Source organism: Athene noctua, chromosome 10, assembly GCF_965140245.1.
Source record: "Athene noctua chromosome 10, bAthNoc1.hap1.1, whole genome shotgun sequence".
Lineage (NCBI taxonomy): Eukaryota > Metazoa > Chordata > Aves > Strigiformes > Strigidae > Athene > Athene noctua.
Genome location: NC_134046.1, coordinates 19,400,387 through 19,420,733, shown reverse-complemented (window position 1 = coordinate 19,420,733; position 20,347 = coordinate 19,400,387). Strand labels below are relative to the sequence as shown.

General features: G+C 41.7%; 1 protein-coding gene across 2 annotated transcripts in view; it reads right to left on the bottom strand.

The window, feature by feature from the left end:
• Positions 1–1,866: 1,866 nt before the first annotated feature.
• The window catches only part of MAPKAPK3 (MAPK activated protein kinase 3), a 51,647-nt gene continuing 33,166 nt past the window's right edge, over positions 1,867–20,347 (bottom strand). For both annotated transcript variants that reach the window (XM_074914294.1, XM_074914295.1), the window contains exons 3-11: positions 16,959–17,098; positions 16,093–16,157; positions 13,775–13,854; positions 11,893–12,019; positions 10,347–10,422; positions 10,052–10,176; positions 7,919–8,004; positions 5,172–5,252; positions 1,867–3,670 (exon numbers count right to left, since the gene is read on the bottom strand). In XM_074914294.1, the coding sequence (XP_074770395.1) occupies positions 3,512–3,670; positions 5,172–5,252; positions 7,919–8,004; positions 10,052–10,176; positions 10,347–10,422; positions 11,893–12,019; positions 13,775–13,854; positions 16,093–16,157; positions 16,959–17,098 (939 nt within the window). In that variant the 3' untranslated portion in view covers positions 1,867–3,511. The remainder of the gene's footprint in view (positions 3,671–5,171; positions 5,253–7,918; positions 8,005–10,051; positions 10,177–10,346; positions 10,423–11,892; positions 12,020–13,774; positions 13,855–16,092; positions 16,158–16,958; positions 17,099–20,347) is intronic.

The window sequence follows — 20,347 nt, the reverse complement described above, 5'->3', positions numbered from 1 at the left end:
TCCGTGTTCATGTATACACGTGTGTGAATCAGAGTTCATGCGCTTGCGAGTGAGCGAGCAATACCATGTATGAGAGAAGTACAAGGGGAGGCAGCGGCCCATGAGCAATCGCTATGAAAAGGAATGGGGGTGGGGAATTGTGCAGTCCTTTTTTAGCTTCTGCTGTAAAAAATAAATAGACCTTTTAATCTGTGTTCTCCTTGAAGCCTTGTCTATTGACCATTCATTTCTTCTTTCCCTTCCCAGCTCTTTACCTCCTCTATATGGCTGATGAATATGCAAATACATAATCAGTTCTATAATAGCCGCTCCTTTCTAGAAACAGGCTATAAATTTGGATCCTAAGCAGCAGGTTCTGAAGAGACCATTATACTGTATAGCTGGGGGAAGAGGCAAGACCCAAATACCACCACTCGCACACCAGAGCTCTTTATAACGTGTGTGCGGGCGGGCCCCTGGGCTAACGGAGCCCGCGGGCGGGCAGGCCGGACCTGCCCAACGTCCCCACGGCGGCTGCGGCCCGCGGGCGCGGCTCCCTGCCCGGCTGGCGACCGAACCGCGCCCAGCTACCGGCTCTGCGGGGGACGGCCCCGTTACCCCCGGGGGCGCTGGGGACGGCCCGGTCACCCTGGGGGGGCGCAGGCGGCCGCCCGGGGCAGCGGCCCGGGCCCCCCGCGGCACCAGGGGGCGGCCCGGAGCCGGGCGTGCGCGTACCGCAGACCCCCCTCACCCCCCCCGTGTCTGTGTCTGCCCAGCCCACGGCCGCTGCTGCGGGGACGTCCGCGCCCCCGGCGAGGGGCGACAAGGCGCACAGCCCCCAGAGCCGCCCCCGGGCAGATCCTCACAGCTCCGGCTGACTGCCGCGTTAAAGCAGCGCAGGGCAGCAGCCCGAGGGGGGCCCTGCGCTGCTCCCCGGCTCCCAGGGAGCTGCCTCCTTCCAGCTGTAAAACAAGCACAGACGCTTCTGGACCATACTTGCACGCGCTGCCACGTCTGCCGTTCCGAGGGCCTCCTCAGGTTCCCCCCGGGCGTTACAGTATTCCTGGGTGTTGTCACTGCAGGGTAGAATGCGAGAACCATTAGTCCAAGTTTAATTATTTACTGTCTGACCCTACAGGGACTGAAAGCTGAAGGTGCTGCACTCGAGTGCATCATCATCTGAGCTGCAGTGCGGTACAGCCTGGCACCCACAGGAAGGTGCTTTAGAGCTCCCCATGGATGCTGCTCACGAACAGTCTGCAAGCTCCAGACTGGACTGACAAGTAAGAAGGCACCAGCTGGAAACAGAGTTCCTGCTCAAAATTTGGGCAAGACAGAAGCAAAAAGAAGGGTTGCAACAGCCTCAAGACTGCTCTACCCAAGGCAGCCAGGACATCACCACATTACAGACAAGCTGCCCTATTAACTGGGACAGTGGGAGCATGTGTCACCCTGATGGGGGACAGGATGGGATGTGGTGTACATAGCACCCTCAAAAAATCTGGATAAAGTGACAGAAACTTGGATCTGGCTCTAATCCCAGCTGTTGCACCCTGAACATGTCACAACTCTTCATTCATTCCATTATCATTTACAGGAAGTGAACATTATTTGCATAATTCATAGCAGTAATATGATAAAATAAACATGCTATAATCAGAGATACTTAGATAAACATTAAATAACTTTAAAATACATCTCTGCAGAGACTGATATTTAAAAACAAACTCTTGTAATCTTAAAAAATGATCAAAGTTGGGTAGCTTGTGAATGTGGACATCACTGAACACTTTCCTTTTTCTTTCAATCACCTTCAACACAGATGTACCTTGCAAAGCAATATAAACTCTGCAACACCTCAACAAAACCAGGGATGACAGAAGGAAGGAATGTCATAACATGATTTATTAAAATCAGTTTATAAAACCCTATGACCAGTTCACAAAGAAAAATGGAGGTCTCATCCAACACTTTGAAGATAGGAACAGGGCTCCCCAGGCAAGGTCCAAAGGCTTGAGTTGATCTTTGTCGGAGGTAACACAATGTGGCAGTCAGATTTGATGATTCAGATCCTCTCTGGAGCCTTGTTTTCCTTTTTGTCTTTTAACATTCTTCCAAGCCTATTAACACACCAGTATTCTGTGCGCCTACCACAAAGTAGTTTTTGCCTGCATCAGTGGAAGCACATAATTTTCATCCTAGACTCTGATAATACTTTCACAAATATTTGCTTCACCTCAACTAAAAAAACCCCCAAAACACAGTGAGAGGAAATATTTTGATCACAAAGTAAAACAAATTAGCAAACCAAGGCTAGGATCCCATAAAACAAGAATTAGAATAGGAAAAAAAAATGGGTGGATATACTTATAGGTAATCTCCCCTAGGTAGCAAAAATCTTTGGATCCAGAAACACTGACAAAACACTGCAAATAAAGTGGTATCCTCCCCCTCCCTGACCCCAGGAAACAAACCAACCCTAGCACCCCAAAATTTGCTATGATCAGCACATCTTAGGCACAGGATCTGGAAATAATTACCAGAAGGGATGCTGGCAAACACCAGGGTCCATTCAGAGAACATGCAGTTGCCACTTCATCCTGAATCTCAGAAGTCTCTCTTCTAGAGCAGTCTCGTACACAACTGCATGTCCAGTTGCGTGCCCTAGAGGTTGTGGGTCCAAGAGGAACAGCAATATTCTCTGCAGGATACTTTCAACTTGCTAAATCCTCATTAAAACTCTTCATATGAAGTACCGTTTAAATTAAAAACATGACAAGAGAGGGATCTGACAGTAACGCAGACACAACATAATGGTTACAGTTTAGAAAACTTACATGTTATCAAATGAGAATCCATGACAAACTCAAATCTTCACATGAGACTACATGAAGACTTCATGAAAATGGAAATGTATGGATACTTTTTCCTGTAACAGGAATAACTGTTTATTGTTTATGTGATTTACCTGTAACTATAGGAGGTAAGTTTGGAAATACTGACTATTACCAATTCTACCATGAAATGCTCTCCAGATGCATCCATAATAGAACTGCACCTGTGCTAATTTATGTATAAAGAGCAGTGACATTTTTCTCAGTACTCATGTTTGAACTACTAAAACACTCCTAGCAGAACACTCAGCAATTTTTCTATTCCCAAGTTTAAAATGGTACCAGAAGTTACTGTTGTAGATGGCTGTTAAAGCTGCAGTGCATTAGTATGCTGAGACTGCCTCCTGTTCTCTCCTCTTGTCCAATACAGTTAAAGCCAAAACAAGACCCCGTAACATTTCTGGTATTACTGTACCTTCCCTAGCAATATGCAACAGAATCATGTCATAAACGTTAGCCTTTAAAAGCAAAGCCCTGATTCAAGTTATAAAAATGTAATCTTTCACACTGCTCCCTCTTTGCAGGATAGCTTCTTCACAGTCTCACTGCCTTTGTGGTACAGACTGAGTTGATCGTACTGATTTTAAATTGTTCCTTTTAACTTTTACCCTCTACCCACAGGTCCTTGGCTTCTCTTCTCATTGGTTATTGCACCCTGGGGCTGCAGAAGAGGTGCCTGCCTGCTTCTGCTTCTTTCGGCGTTTGTTCAGGAGGCGGTTGTTGGATGTTTTCAAGTCTTTGATTTTCACCTGATCATAGTCCACCCTCATGGTAGCCAAAGCGCTGGTCATCTCCTCCTGAAACCAAGGAAGCAATTTATTGAAAACCCCAAGGCAGAGAGCGCACAGCCACCCCAGACGACTGCCAGGAGATGAATATACAAAAAGGAACCCTCTGTTACACTACAGCCAGAAATAGCCAGGCCCTTTCTGCTGCACTGGACTATGACTAAAGGCTTCGTTCTATTCATGGACTCATTCAGGAGGAACTATTCACACAGTGTTGCGTATGTGATCATGCAGAACCACACTCTGCTCACCTAAATTCTACCATGTCCCTATGCCCAGCATTTCATACTGGCTGGCTCTGGGCCTTCACCAGCTACTGAGTCTGGGCTTCTCACAGCAGACTCAGAAGACTGCTTTCCTTGCTCTGTTACCAAACAGGATAGCAGGAACTACAATAAAGAGTTCACACAGTTACAAGTATGTGTTTCAAATTCACATGCTTCTTTAGTTTGAATTAATGTTTAAGTGCAGGTGAATTTTAAACTTTTTAATAAGGTTGTGAACAAAAACCTGCTTAAGTAAATGAATGTCTAAGTATTTAGTTAAGGAAAGGAAAAACGATTAAATATGGGAATGTCAGTGGCCCAAGGGAATACCTCTGGGACCTATACAAAGCACAAGCATAAGAAGTTCTCAGAAACATGGAAATAAAGAAGGCTAAGTGAAAATATCTGTTTGATCTCTTTGACTCAGGATGCAAATGTTGCCTGGGTCCTGTGAAATTTTACCGTTACATAGCTCAACAGCTGAGACTACACATCAGTAATTTAAATAAAATCAGTAATCTGTAAAATACACTACAGGAATGTTGCAATCGTCAAAATGTAAAGCACTGTAAGTGCAGAAAATTCAGAATGAATTGTAAAAGCATTCCAAACTGATAAAGGCCAGCAGGAAAGGGTTAAAGCTTGCAAACAACTTTTAGTCTGCCCTATAGTTTCACTTTGCAGGAAGCATTCAACTGTCATCAGTACAAACAGTAGGTGAGGCACCTGGTTAGGTTAAAGGAAAGACAGATAGATCTTTTTCTCCCTCCCATTCCCAAATGTCATAGCAAGACAAGACTAAGGTTATTTAGCAATACAAGAACAGAGCAAAAAAACAGAATGCAGCTCAACCTTCCACCCTGTCCCCCTATATTTTCATCATACTTCACTTCACTATAATGAACTTCAAACTCACTCAACACTGTCTCTTCTCCTCTGTGGTTACATACAGTGGCTTAGCAGGCAGCATCATTAATATCTTGGATCATAAACACCAGCTTTGTTGATATTTGGCACAGCTGTAAGGCTGTCAGATGAAGCTCAAATAGTTGTGTTTTTATTTCTTTTTAACAGTTATCATATACACTACTGTTCTAACCAAGACTTTTTATGCTTTCCTTGTTTTATATGGTTGTATTCAAATTTGCAACAATCCCCAAGGAAATAGGCATATGCAGAGAAGCCAGCCCATTGAATCTCTTACCAGACTTGACTTCAAGAAATCTGAGCTATGATTGACTCACTTTAACTTCATCCCAGTGGTCTTTATCCTCTTGCAGGACCCGTGCGGTATGAAGAGGAGTTGGTGGCACTGCCATTGATCTCTAACGAAAGGGAAAAATACCAAAAGAAGTGTTCTGCAAAATCACATTTGGAAAGTGACTGCTTGCTCTTCTATATGTATGGAGGGCATAAAACTTTATCTAATGTCCTTTGGTGGCCCTCATTAGTCACGTTTCCAATCACTCCACAAGCAAATTCATGTGAGGTAGAAAAGGACTATGGTCCCCACACAACAGTATCTTTAAAGAACAAAAGGAGAGAGAAATCAGTACTGAGTTTCTTCCACTCTGCTCCCTTTCAGTCCAACCAATAACACTGTGTTGGATGAATTTTTATGTACATTTTAGATTTTAACTATCATTTCACTATTCATTAGTCAATGTTTTAAAGTGGTTCATTTGACCTTTATCTTCCAGGATTTGTTGTAGGAGAAATTTTCTTGTACATATACATTAACTGAGATTAGCAGTTCATCAGATCATTAAGTATGCCCCAAAGAGGAAATGATACCATTACTCAGAGTAAGGCACAGTTCAGAAGACAGTGCATCACCTGAGATGCTCTTCCACATAAAACTGAGATCTATGCTCACCTGCCATGAAAGATCAGTAGATACATTAAATTAGAATAAGGTACAATTTCTAAAGCACAAAGCACAGTTCCCTAGCTAAATTCAGCAAGAATCATGGTATTTCTTGCCAGTCCATAACCCAAACTATAATTTCACTTGGATATTCTATCTTCCTTATACTTTCTACCCAAACTTGCTGTTTACTACTCTGGTATCCTACACCAAAGACAGCTGCATGTCAGCAAAGTCTAAGGAGATCCCTGTACATGTCACTGTAAAATAAGCATTACATCGGAAGTAGTGCTTATACTCCACCGAGCTAACAGCAGCACTTCAGTAGTTACAGAAATGGAAGCAGAAATCATGATGCCTGCAGCCCCTGGAAAAAGAACCCAGCTGGCCAGGGTATAGTTTTATCAAGTACAGCTGGGACAAGAGAAATGGAAAACCAGCAGGCTGGCTTTAGTGGTGCCCCTGAGCAGGTGTTGAAGGTGCCCTCCTATCTGCTGTGAGCTGCTCCTTGTTAAAAAAATCTTATCTACAAGCTAACTAGAGGTTTATGTGCTCCATCTAAACTGATAATTTTTGCACAGTCCACAATAATACTTCTGCCATCCATCTAATTAAAAAAGAAGGAAAAAATAGGAGAGACAAGCACTCTCCTCCACTACTTGTGCAAGGCATCTCCCCATACATGTTCACATTCAGGGATTTAGAAAAAGGAAGGACACAGACATTCACTATGTTGGTCTTTCCTTCTCCCTCCCTCTGCCTCATGGGAACAATAGCTTCAGCAGAAAAAAAGGCCAATCTGCAGCTCCTAGAGCATGCTTCCAGGAGCAGTATTCTAGCACAGTTCTTTGGTGCAGCAGAGTCTATAGACCTTGTCTCTAATCTCCTCCTCATTAATTGGTTATATGCATATTTCAAGTAACATGTGTCGCTGTAGGTGGTAGCTTCCTTAGCTATTAGGCACTCATTCTGTGAAATTCATCGCCTGCTGACTCCTGAACACCTCCTTCTTGGGTCTTCAAACACTTAAAGCTGGAGGTATTCTGAACAGTGATCACATTTTTATTTGGTTAAAAAAGACTTAGAAACATTGTCTAAGTTATGTTCTAGTTCTACAGAGTCTTTGTTACCTTAATTTCTCAGATTTCACAACTGTAAATGAAGACATCTGCTTCATCAGGATGTTACACAGCTACATTACTATATGATTCTAAGAGCTTTCAGATCTTCAAGCAGGCATTACAGAAATGCTGACTGTTAACCATGCCTCTGTTTCTGCCCCTTCCTCTGAGGATCAGCATACACAGATAAAAGGGCATTCTACAGTTCAAGTGATTCTGTTCCTGGCTGATGATTTTTTGGGCAGTGAGAATAAAACTGGTGTCCTTTAAGGCACAAATAAGAGAAGTATAATGTATTATTTTGAGTGACACCTACAAAGCAGAGATGATACTTTGAAACTCAGCCTGGTATCTCCTGGAATTCTTGTCTGAAATAATTTTGTATTGTTAGGGTTTTTTATTCTTTTTTCCCAAAAAACATTTTTTTTAAGGAAAAGTAAATTCAACCAAGTCATAGAACGTAACCTGAACTGGGACCATTAATAACTCTGTGTACCATGCTATTCGGCAGTTTCTTACCAGGCACTGAGACCCTTGCTCCTCCCCCCAGCATTTCCAAACTCCACCAAGGATGAAAATTCCCACTAAGCAGAAGACTGTGTTCACACTAACACAGCTAAGCACAATGGTGCCTGAGACCACCAATAATAGCTCTTTAAATCCTGCACTGATGAAGTAAGTACATACAGTTTATTTTTATATTTTTAAGGAGAGTAACACATGCATATGCTGCAGAGTCAACAGTGACTGCATGCTCACAGAAGATACAGATATATTCAGCTTTTGCTTCCAAGGACGCTATTGTGGGTGTCTGTCTCTTAGTGTCCTCTGGTAACACCAAAAAGAATTGTGGTTCTACAGGCAAATGACCCTTTGTGGAGGGCACGTTAGGTTAATTAAGTTAGTAACAGTAATCACCATCCTTCTCTTGCTGTGCTTTGTGGAGCTACGTGTAAATTCTGCATGTAAGAATTCATCTTGTATAAAGAGATATGAAACTCACATTAATCCAAGGATGATTCATAAACTGAGAAACCGTCATCCTCTCTGTTGGGTCAGTCTTCAGTAAATGGCGAATCAGTTGTTTGGCTGAAAAACAGGACCAACATGGCATGCTGTAGTCTACTACTCAAGTAACCTTGAGGACACAAAGACCTGCTGACTGAAGAAAGATAACTTTGCAGAACTCAAAACACATACCTATTGCTGTTACCATGTTAAGAAGCCATGTACAGTGCGGTAGGTTACTATGTTTAAAGAGGCAGAACAGAAAAATATCCAAAACAAGAGGTAAGAAGGAAAGACAAAGGATTGGGAAATCCAGCTATGCTATCTACATCACCAAACCAACTGTTTTGAGAGCAAGAACTTGAGAAAAAGAGAAACACAGGAACAGAAAGCTGTTAAGCTGCCTGTCTGAAAGATGGTGACATGCTTGCCAGTATAGGCTGAATGAATGCATAAACTGATATTTTGAGAAATGATAGAAGACAAAAGCTAGTACAGGCTGTGGAAAAAAAAAAAAGGACAATAAACTTTTCTTTGACGACTGAGAGGCCACTAAAAGGACAAAGTCAAAGAAATGGATTGGACAAACAGGCTTTGCAGTAGCTTTCTGTGAACATGGTATCTGCCAGTGCAAGAATACTTAAATAACTGAGATAAGAGAGTGTAGACCGGAGTTTCATTAATGCGGGTGGACAGACTGGAAACACTACATTCAAGGGACTTTATTTAGAAAGCCTCACACATAACTTCCTTAGGGGGAACCTAGAAAAACTTCTGAATAAGAGGGTTTTTTTAGACACATTTGATGCAAGATGACTAAATGCTTGTAAGAAGCTGCCAGAGCTACAAGTTGAGACTTTAGCTTGTCAAGAGAGGCCACAAAGGAGTTTTACAGGAGAAATTATCTGGAGTCTAAAATGGACAAGGGAAACAAAAGGAGGGGACTACAAACAGAGCCTGTTAAGATGATTACAGGAAGCTGGAGGGCAATTTAGAGAAAGCCTCCACAGATGATGAAACACCACAACGATTATATAAAGAAAACTATGAAAAGAACAGTACAAATGAGGGCAAAAAGAAGCAGTCTGCTGAAGGTGCCTGATCAGCCTAAAAGAATACACATGAACTATCAGATCTTAATAGGTTCAAAACCAGAGGGCACCTATTTTCATTCAGGCAAGCATACAGAAACCCTACAAATTTTCCAAGCGTTCTCTCACCAAGTTGTTCCCCTAGCATTTTAATAACTGCTGTAATATGAACAATACCCAAGGCAGACAAAATATTAAGCCAGAAACCTCTAAGTAAAACATCTTCCTTTATTAATGTTCAGTAGTCTATACTGCATATGTAGCCATGAGATCCAATAAGGGGTTAAAATGCCACAGATCACAGTATTATACAATGATAATTTGTTATTGCTAAACAGCAGACAATAACAGGATGTTAGCCACAGCAATTTAAAGGGCTTGTTAGAGAAAAAGATGTGCCCATAAATTGCTGACCTTTTTCTCTAATATGAAGGGCAGATGAGACTTCCAGTCTATGAAACTGTCAGAATAAGAGGGAATCAAAAACATCCACTTTCAGGACACTGGTTTGAGTCCATCCAGGTCACTGCTGAACAGCAGCAGATTTTGGTCAATGACTTATACAAAATAAATTGTTGACCTTGATTGAAGTGGTGGCTGGCAAGATCCCACATCACAAAAACCTAGCATGAAAACTTGCCATCCTTGCTGGCTGTATCACCAAGCAGGGCAAATCCTGAATGAGTTCTTAAGACAGTTTGCCTTTCTTCCAACTCAGCTTGTATTGCAGCTGTCCTGGCAGTCTCCTTTCTCAGGATTAAAGACTTTTGTTTCCAGAGGGCTTAATCTCAGCATTCACTAGCACTAGCTGGAATTTGAAAGAGAGTTTTCAGTAGTCAGTTACTTTCTGTAATACTTTGGTTGCTGGCTAGTATTTGAGTTCTCAGTCATTCTCTGTATCACCTTACAAAAAATTAATTTAAATTCTAAAAGAAAGAGAAACAAAAACTAAGACAGGTTTTTAGAAACAGTCTCTTGCAAGCACTCCATCACTGCACACCATGCACATACTCATCAGTAGCAGCAAGCATTGTTACCTTCCTCCGATACTTCAGCCCACTCTGGATTGGGAAACCCATATTGCCCCATCCGAATTCGTCTCTTCATCCCTGGAGAAATGGCTTGACCAGTGTTTGAGTAGAATGGAGGGAACCCACACAGGCTGTAAGAGTGGACAAAAGAACTCTTATAACTAGCAAAGTCCTTTCAAAGTCCCATATAAGTTTATATTCTTCTGCAGGTTGAATGATCCTAGCGACTAATTACTTGTAAGTGCAGATTTAACAAGATGTGTCCTTTTTCTGTTCATCAAGCCTCTTTCCAAATACTTACAGAATATATGTAATGACACCCAATGACCACATGTCACATGATTTGTCATACTTCTCAGGACCAAGGACTTCTGGGGCTAAAAAAGATTAAAACCAGAAATTAACAGAGTACCAGATATTTCCTTTCATCTCCATCACACACTTGAACAACAAACATCAGAGGCATTAAAAAAATGCAACTCATTGCAGGAACTGGGTAGTATTTTCTATTGACAGTTCCTAAACATATCTAATGTAGCTTTAAAAAGGAGGAATGGAGCTGGCAAAATGCCCTACTCTTCACCTTAGTGTCTCTCTGCCTAAGAGAGTACTAAGATTACAGAAAAGCAGAAGGAGCTATAGCTAAATGTGTACAGGGAGACACTGCACTGAAAGAGGCAGGAGCATATGTTCCAGAAATCAGAACAGAAAGGATCTACTTGAGCTGTGATAAAATTTTGAACGATACCTAGGTGGAATGTGTTTAGCTCCAGCAATCCAGAGCAATGTATTTTTCTTTGGCCTCCAGAGCAAAATTATAGAGAGATACATTTAGAGGGGATTTTTTTTTTTTTTCCCCTGGGGCAGGTGAACTGGCAGGGAGCTTCATTTTGTAAGGAAAATGATTCTCTAAACATATGAGCAATCATGCTGGTTTATAAAAAGGTGTTGAGAAGGGAAATGTCAGCTTGTCTATATACAAAAACAAAGGCATAAAAATGTATATGCATAAATTTCTTAATGTTTTATCACTAATCCTGGTTTACAGAAATATAGAATAAAGTATCAGAAAAAAAACAGTGCTATGGTAATTATCTGCTAACAGTGAATAACAGTATTCAATACAAAAAACTATAAAAACTTACATCGTAGAAGAGAACCAATTCTTAAAAAAAATTAAGTCCTTTTTTCCTCCAAAGACATTCCAAGCATGGACTGCCTCAGTCATACCATATAGTGAATGACTATTAACTCAAAGACCAAAACGGACACACTCTGAAATAAGTGCATAAAGGACAGTCTGGTGTGGCCTTCATTACACAGTGCTCTGTCTTTGGACACATTGCAGGCAAAAATTCAGCTGTAATTAAGTCACATTGGTCTTTTATTACTAATTCCTCCATTTGCCAGCTTTAAGAAGCTTTATAGCTGAGGAAATACTCTCTCCATTCTCTTTTATTGCATTAGTTAAGCTAAGGGAAGTGTTACAAGGAAACACCCAAATAATCATGAAGTTGAGTTCAAATTATGGCTTTTATTGCATCATTCAGAGGAAACATCAGGATTACTTCAAGTGTAATCAGAAGCAACATGTTCTCTCTCCTTGATTCTCATTTGCATCCCCTGTTAAGGCTGTTTCCTCTGCAACCACGGAAGAAAGCAGGAGCACTGAACTGTACTGAAACCAGACTAGGTTTGGGCTGGATCCCAGTTTAAATTCTGCAGGCTACCTCTCTGCATTACATCCACAATAGAAGATTTTCCATCCATTCCTACAGCCCACATACCTGCTATAAGGGGAGGGTGACAGATTGAAACACAAAAGAAATGCATCTTAGATGACTTACCCACATAATAAGGAGTGTAACAGGGGGTCTGAAGTGCGTTTTGTACAGTGGTTTCTTTGGCAAAGCCGAAGTCTGTGAGTTTGAGTACAGTATCCTTCTCTTTAGATGTGTAAAGCAAGTTTTCAGGCTGAAAGGTCACCAAGAGAAAGGATAAACTGGACAATGAAGAGATGTCTCTAATGAGCTGAAAGGTCAAACTATTCCCACTTGCCTGGATCACCACCAGCATCTGCGTCTTCTTACTTCTCTCACATCCCCACCACACCAGGCAGAAAGTTCCCTCCTGACATGTAGCATTTTTGCTCAGACTAAGAATCAACACCCTTCTCAATATGGTATTTAGGAGAGCAAATCACAAGAGTCTCATCAGGTCCGATGAGGGTCAAGTCTGGCTTCTTGAACCTCTCTCTAGGTCACTGCACTTACAAGGATTGTTCTGTCTGATCACCACCAGCTGATCTGACAGCACTTCGTACTGCACTCAAGTAGCTGAGGCAGAAGACAAGAGAAGTCATAAAACTCTCAAGGAGCAACTGACATAACTCCATCCGAATTAACTGATACACAGCCCCCTTCCTTCTCCCCCCCTCCTCTGTCTCGTGAAACCTGAGTTGATTCCACTCTTGCTCCACGCTCCATAAAGGCCCTCCAAAGCCAGAAGTGGCAAGAGGGAAGTAAAAGCTCTTGTAAACAAGAACAGGGACAACGGCACATCTCCAGAACCTGCAATTGTTCAAACTTGTCTTCCAGTTTTTCAGTCACAAGGAAGCTAGGCCCTCTCTTGGTGGTGTTTAGGGACATACAGAAGGAAGGGCTTGATGAAAAAAAACAGGATTTAGGATTTATTAAGCAATTTGAACCATTTCTGTGTTAGTTCACTGAGTGTATGTGGGGGTGTTTGGGTCTATGCGCTTCCATTTCTGTGCTGGTGATAGACAATGACATATAGCTCCATAAAAGTGAATAGATTTTTAGTCTCTGAACTGTTAAGTCACTCTCTAGTTCCTACCTAAAGAACCCTCAAACACACCCCTCAGTGACACCAAAAAACAGCAGTTCTCCCTCCAGCTAAACACACAGAAGCATCTGTAGAAAATGCACAAACTCAGAACAGCAGAATCAATCAGATGCCTCAGTCTATCATGTGACCTGCTCTCCATCCAGCACATTCCATCACACTGTCGTATGGCTGCGCTAGAGATGCCTTGGTGCAGCTACCTTGACTTTGCTTGTGCTGTGCACTTTACAGAATGAAAACAAAATACAATACTACAAACCCTGTCAAATCTCTACAACAAGAGCTGAGTATAAACTAGCTAATAAAGCAAAATGTTCCACATGCTAGTAATTGAGATCTTCCCATTTTCCCAATATTTACATATACTATTAAAGTGGGTTGGATGCATGGAATTGGTATTATTTCTCCTACAATTTCTCCTGTTTCTGAAGGGGGGTTTGGTGTTGGTTTTGTTGGTTTTTTTTCGGGGGGTGGTGTGGGTTGACAGGTATGATTCTGAAAACTACTAATAACTGGCAAAGACCATACATAGAGGTACAGCATCTAGTACAAGTTCACTTCAGGCAGTGCTATTTTCTGGTTAATTAACTGGACTGCAAGTTGGTACTACCTCTTTAATTAACCATCCAACTATCACCGGATTCTTTTGCATTAGTACACAACTGGAATGCATTCACATACATGAATATTCTGACCTTTGACTAGTTGCAAACTAGTTGTGAACAGATCCCTTCTCACACTGGCAGAGGAATAGGAACACTTTGACCATCTGATTGTACTCCTAGTTCTATTTAAACCACCACTGACCATTTGTTTTTCTGCCTTACGCTCTTTTCTCCCTGCCCACACCCCTTCAGGCCTCACCTTGACATCTCTATGGGCAATGTTCATTGAATGCAGATACTGGATAGCTGTTCCGATGTCTCTCATTATTTCAGAGGCCTCTATAAATATAATTTTAGAGAAAGGTCACATTAACATTCCCACTGTAAGTCAGGGACATGCTTGGGAATGCTTATGACTTACAAACAGCTTGCTGGAATACAGGGCTAGCGTCAAGACTAGAAAACCTAAAATTAGCCCTAACAGCTGTGTTTTGGTTTTGCAGGCAACCATACCCCCCCAGTTCCCTGGCTGCTCAGCCCTCCTCCTGAGCAGGCACTGCAACTGAATGGTTGAGACTCCTGCTTTTTATGAGCTTGTAAATCTGTGCTTTAATTTGCTCACCAGAAAAGCAGCAAGAGCAGAGCAGGTACGCAAGCAACATGAAGACTGTGGAGAAAGGAGCCCCAACCAGGACATATCCCTGATTGTCCAGGACATGTCCTTGGTTGTCCGAAACAGAAGTTTAACTTTCAGCTTCTAGTTCAGGAGTAATAGGAGGATCTAACAGATTTTCTAAAAATAGAGCAACATAACAATATAGTAATTTTAGGATAGGTCACATCTTAATTCCTCACTGTCTTTAGAAGTTCTTCCTCAGGAGAAACAAAATCAACAGTTCTATTCTGCAAAGCCCAAACTGCCACCTTGGAAATAGTACGTTTCTAAAATTTAACATAACCCCAGTGAGAAATTCTAGTGGTTGGTGATCTGCCTTGCAGCATCAGTACTAGTGAAGTCTGGAAGAGTTCAGTTACACAGGGAGAGGTTTCAGAGCACGGAGGAGTGACATTCCCATTGTACTAAGTAAGCATTATGTTATCTCCATTATACTACAGAGTATATTATATGTATTAAATCAGCATTATATTATCTCCTTTGACAAGAAAGTAGAATTAGCAACTTCAACCCGATCCTCTGTTTTCTGCATAGGTAGAAACCTCAGCTGCAGTAGTGAGAGAGAAGGTAGAAATTCTTGTAGTGTAACCTGAAATCCTTTTTCACATGACTTGAGATTGAAATTACACAATCTCAGGCAAGGAAAATCAGAAGGCAGAAACACTCATCTTCTTTGTATAAAACCTTGCACAACCCTTCTCCTTCCTGGACCAGGCCAAAAATCCTGGCTCCTAATGGGAAGTTGTGGCTGATACATAAACTGCCAGCGAACCTGGGGAATCCAGTGGAACGGGGCTCATTTACCTCAGGAAAAAAATGAAGGTTTTTTTTTTTTGTTTAACACTCCCAGATGGCTTCTGAGTAAGTATTTAGAATGTTATACAATGGTATTTAATGTAGAAAAATCACATTTTTAGTAGAGTGGAGTCACTAATGACCACAGAACCAGTTTCCCCCATGGAATCTTGTATTTTAGAGAGGAACAAATAAAGTTCCTGAAAATAAGCACTTGTTTTCTCTACACAAGTCTCATACCACATAAAGGATTCATTCCAGGCTAGGAAACACAGGATCAGAAAAAGTCTTGCCTCTATACCAGACTTGCAAACCAGTCATAGTAATTTACAAGCTCAGGTGTAAGGTTTTCTTCTAATAATAATTTTGTCATGATTCTAGTTACAAACACTAACATTTTTACTCCTGAGCAGAAACAAGCTCTTGTCTGTTGTGAATGAGCAAGGAGAACCACAGTCAAACACACCTGTGATACTCTGCAAAATAATAAATTGCAAAGACAATAAAAATGGCAAGACGATTGTGCTGCAAGCTCTGCCACTGACTCATAGCAGGTCTTTAAACTTGCACATAGTTCCTATTACAGATGAGCAGGCTTGTTTACAGTGTGGCTAATAACACTTCCTTTCAAGTAGTACTCAAAACCCCTTGAATAAGAGATGTTTCATCAAATGTGATTTGCTCATTGTATTCATCACCTAACAATATAGCTGTTCCCAGTGAGTGATGCTGCTTGAGGGACAGCCAGAAGAGAAATCGCAGTAGGAGCTGCATTGGTCATGTCAGAGGTGGTCTGGCAGGAGACCAGGGACTAGAGTAACAGAGGCTGCAGTGCTTCCCAGATGAAGAAGCTGAGCAGATTTGTATGAAGAATTTTCCTCTAAACCTTACACATTGTTCCTGAACTTGGCCAGTTCTGGTAATTCCTGATTTTAAAACTTCAGAACTTTAAAAAATAACTATTTAATACAGAGTTGGATAGAAAATTAAAACAAACAAACAAAAATCAAATCAAAGAAAAATTCCTGCAAGGGAACTAAGCAAGGCACAGACAAAGGAAGAAGCAATCTTTAACAAACTTTAAAATTAAACTCGCAATTTTTCACCTCTCTCAGTGAAAGCTTGATCTCCTCTCTCCTGGATCCTGCTAAACAGCTCTCCTCCCTCCATGCTGAAACAAAGAACACAAATAAATCCCGCACCTTATATGAGCAGAAGAGTTCACATTAACACCTGACTGTGCACAGAACCATGGCAGGAACAGATTAGAAGAGATTACAGGCTGTCTTCTATGCCAATGCTTCCTAAACACCACACTCATTTGGATCAATGCACATTCTGATATGGAATAAATAGAAAACAAAACAAGAGTTTTGATGCTTTCAGTTTAATGTACTCTGTCACAAGGAATATCACACACATAGTTGGGAAGTCAGATATGCTGGTACTGGGAGTCTGACAGTAGTGTTATTTTATCTAAGGATTGGAGATGAAGAAAAAAAGAAAGAAGGAAGCAAATACACTGAAAAGGATTATTAATTTATCCCCAGTGAAGAAGGCAGTAATCATGGTATTACAGATCAAGGAGAGAATAGGAAAAGTTAAAAGTCAAAATAGTAGCAAAGAGGATCATGTCAGACCATTGGATTAACATCTGAAATTGGAAGCCAATCACAATCAAAGCATATCATATTTGTAGAGACTTATCTTTCAAGATTGTATTAATTAGACAATTGTCATGGAGTACAAGGAAAATTTATTTTCTGGTTAAGGTTCCTCACTTTTCCATCATACAAGATGGCTGGAGCAGATACACATTTCCCTAACAGTTCCATAAAGACAACAAAAGATTTGCTGTGCAAACCAAAATCGTGCTGCTGAGAAAGCTGACCTAAATCTCATCTAAGCCAACACATTCCCCCCTCTCTCCACCCCCTCAAGCCCCTGGTGGGGGGCTGCTGCTGGTCCATACCATTCCATCACAATGAGGAGGCATCTCTTTCCATGATGTATATTCTCATAAACATCCAGGACATGGACAATGTGGGGACACCCTGATGCTCTCCAATGATACTCTACTTCCTGACGGGCTTTTGGATTATCATACAGGAGCTGTAAAGAAACAGGAAAGAGCAATGTCAGTGAGCCAGCATCATTCTGCTTTAAATTGGCACATACATGCATCTGAGCTCAAAGACGGTGGCAAAGGCTACTCTTAACACATTCTTCAGCCAAAGGATGCCAATCCGTCACAAAACTTTCACCATCTCTGGGCTGTCCAGCTTCCTAGATTGAGGAATACAGAAATAACTGATCACTTGGAACTGGAACAACCTCGAGTGGCAGTGAAGAGAGATTTTGAATCTGAGGCGGAGACAGACCACTCACTTGCCTCTGATAGGAAACAGCATTTTTTTCCTGCTTGTTTGCAGCAAAGAGAGGAGAATCCCTCTGCTAAGGACAATAACCCTCCCACTTTCCCCCCCAGCTGCTGGGAAAAGAGACTTCTCAGGTGCAGTGCAAATCCTTAAAGTTCAGTGAGACTTGAAACAATGAGGACTTTCACACTGACTCTGAATGTGCTTCTTAAATACTACACAGATTTCTGGCCCCATCAGGGTAGAAAGGGACTTCTGACTACCTAGATGCTTGAACTTCTTTTTCTGTCACATGCAAGACCAGTTTATTTTAAAGGTGCTAATCTCTAGAAGGGAGATAAGAGCTCATCTTTCCTCATCCTGCAACCTTGTACACAAGAAACATGTCCCTTCCCATTTGAAGAACTGCTCTGTACCAGACTCTGCAACTGAGCTTTTGTACAACAGGGACACACTGCTGAATCATGCCTTTTCTTCTCTGCCTCGTCTCTCTAGACACTACTAACACTTTGTGACAGAGCCTCTCTCTTTACTGCACATTTATACGGTTCCTACACAATACGACTGTGATCTGAGTTTGATACTTTATGCCCTATAGTAATAATAATTGTAATGATGGAGCAGCAACAAAACTGATGCTATATAAAGCATTGTTAAATGCATTGAAACAGAATAAAAAACAAGCAAAGAACAATCACCTCTGATCTAATCACTTTAGAAAAGGACTGAAACAACTGTGGGGGAACTGTTTTTAAACAGGCAAACAAAAAGTATCATTGCTGCACTATTGGGCTTTAGCCTGAAGCTCTTCTCACTCATATTTGCAGACAGGTCCCAGTCAAAACACAACTGCATGATAATTGCTGAAAACAAGTGTTAACATGTAACCTGTCATTAGGGACCTATGAATCAGCCCAGGAAAATGAGATTGCTTTTCCACCCAGTTGCCAAGCTAAGGCACAAATGGTGTCATAGACACCTCTTGATACAGGGAAACTCATGATTTAAAGGTCACAGGAAGCAAATTCTGATTTCTTTATTGACCCCAATACAGACAATTTCCATCACTGAAAAAAAAGCTTCCACTTCGTTGCTGCTTCCAACATCACTTTCAGCAAAGCAGACATAGTAACATGGCAGGAAAGGCCTGTAACACCTTATGAAATGTTGAGGAAGTGCTCAGGAACCACTGGACAGAAGGTAAGAGGCTTCTCTTCTTTTCCAGGCTGAGAACAGGAAAAGGGTGACAAGTATGCCTCTGCTGAGTGCACACTGTTGTATTTTTGTGAAGCACAGAGAGGCTGCAGGAGAGGACAAGTGACCTCAGGAGGGCTGTTGGCTCCTTAGCTGAACGGGCAGGAAGCTTCACCACGGTGACCACCCTCCAGGCTCCTCAGCTCTGCTCCAAAGCCTCCAGCATGACACCAGATTTTCAGCAGTGCAAGGAGTTGAAGAAGCTTTCTTGCAGAGTTCAATGCCCTCACAGCCAGCCTACTTCCACAGCTGTTGTTCTGCACCCAGAGCACACCCTTTTGAGATCACTAACTATCCGCCTCTTCCTTCCTGCTGCAGCCTGGTTATGGCCTGATTTCCAACACAAATAGCTTCCTAAAGGAAGAGATGGCTCCAATTTGGACAAAAAGCCCATTAGCGAGTCCAAGTGCAGTTGCTTTACTTCTTTCAGCCATCAGTCCATTCAAAAGCTTTTCCTTCACAGCCACTGTGTTCTAGCTCAGTAGAACTGTCTATCAGAATTTTCCCCTCTGCCCTTCTGAGTTTGGGCTGTTGCCTAGAGGTCTTTTAAAAAAGTTCATTAAATTACGTGTGCAACAATAAAGCCCAAACACCCTCAGGACTAACCAGGCCATTCAGAAAAGCATTACAGGATTTACTCCTTGGATATTACTGGATTAATGCCATTTCTGAGCAGGACGCTTCAAAAACCTTCTCACCTATCCTGTGCTACTAATTAGAGTTAACCATTCTCTTCATTAATGTTAACTGCACTATAATCTGTGTACTTTGTGCTTGTACAGTGCACAGAGATGTTGGTTTTCATCTTTGTACCAAGTGCTTATGAAAATTGTTTCACAGAATTGAATTCTCACTCTCTAAAGAGCTTTTACAAGGCATCTAGATACACACAAGGATGCTGCAGTTTCTTTTCTCCACCCCTACAAGCAAGTTTCATATACTCCTTAGTGCCAGGCTTGAATGTACTCATGTCAAAATGACACCTGGAGGAGCAGACAAAAGGAAATGCAAAAATAAAGAGCAGATACACATACCAAGCAACATCTGATACATCAACTGTTAACCTTTGGATTTCTCCTCTGAGCCTTAAAAATAAATTAAATCTTTTCCTTATGTCTAAAACTGGAAGCCATAACTATACCTTTTAAGACATCTTAGAGATGCAGACACCTGTAAAATGAAAGCCAAGCAGGGTTGAAAGCACCAATTTCTACAAAATTTAGGTGATGATTTAGAAACACAGACTGAAATTCTTGCCCTTCGGTTAAATTTAACAAACTTGCAAAAAACATAAATGGATATTCTGCCATCTTCCTGAGCCTGAAGAGAGACTGTGCTTCTATTACTGCAATAGCTTTGGTAAGACTATGACCAGGTTCCTTGACATTCTACAAAAGTATAGAGGTCGCTGTGAACAAACCCAGAGTTTCAGGTAAGTTTTCCAGCACTGCTGGTTCACGCTGGTTTGAGGAAAGAGCAGCTCTGTCAAATATCTCAGGAAGCCCCCAGTCATCCCCCTAGAATTGCCACACAGTTCAGCTGAGTCACAGCTTATCATGATGGGCTGTGGGCAGGATCATGAACCAACCTAACTTCAAAACAGGACAAACTCAAGAAACATGCCCATCTCCCAACTTTTCACAAAGCTGTATCAGTGATCCAATGCACAATGCCTTTGTGTAACAGCAAGAGGATGCCCATGTGTGTGGTCAGACAACATAGTCTGGAA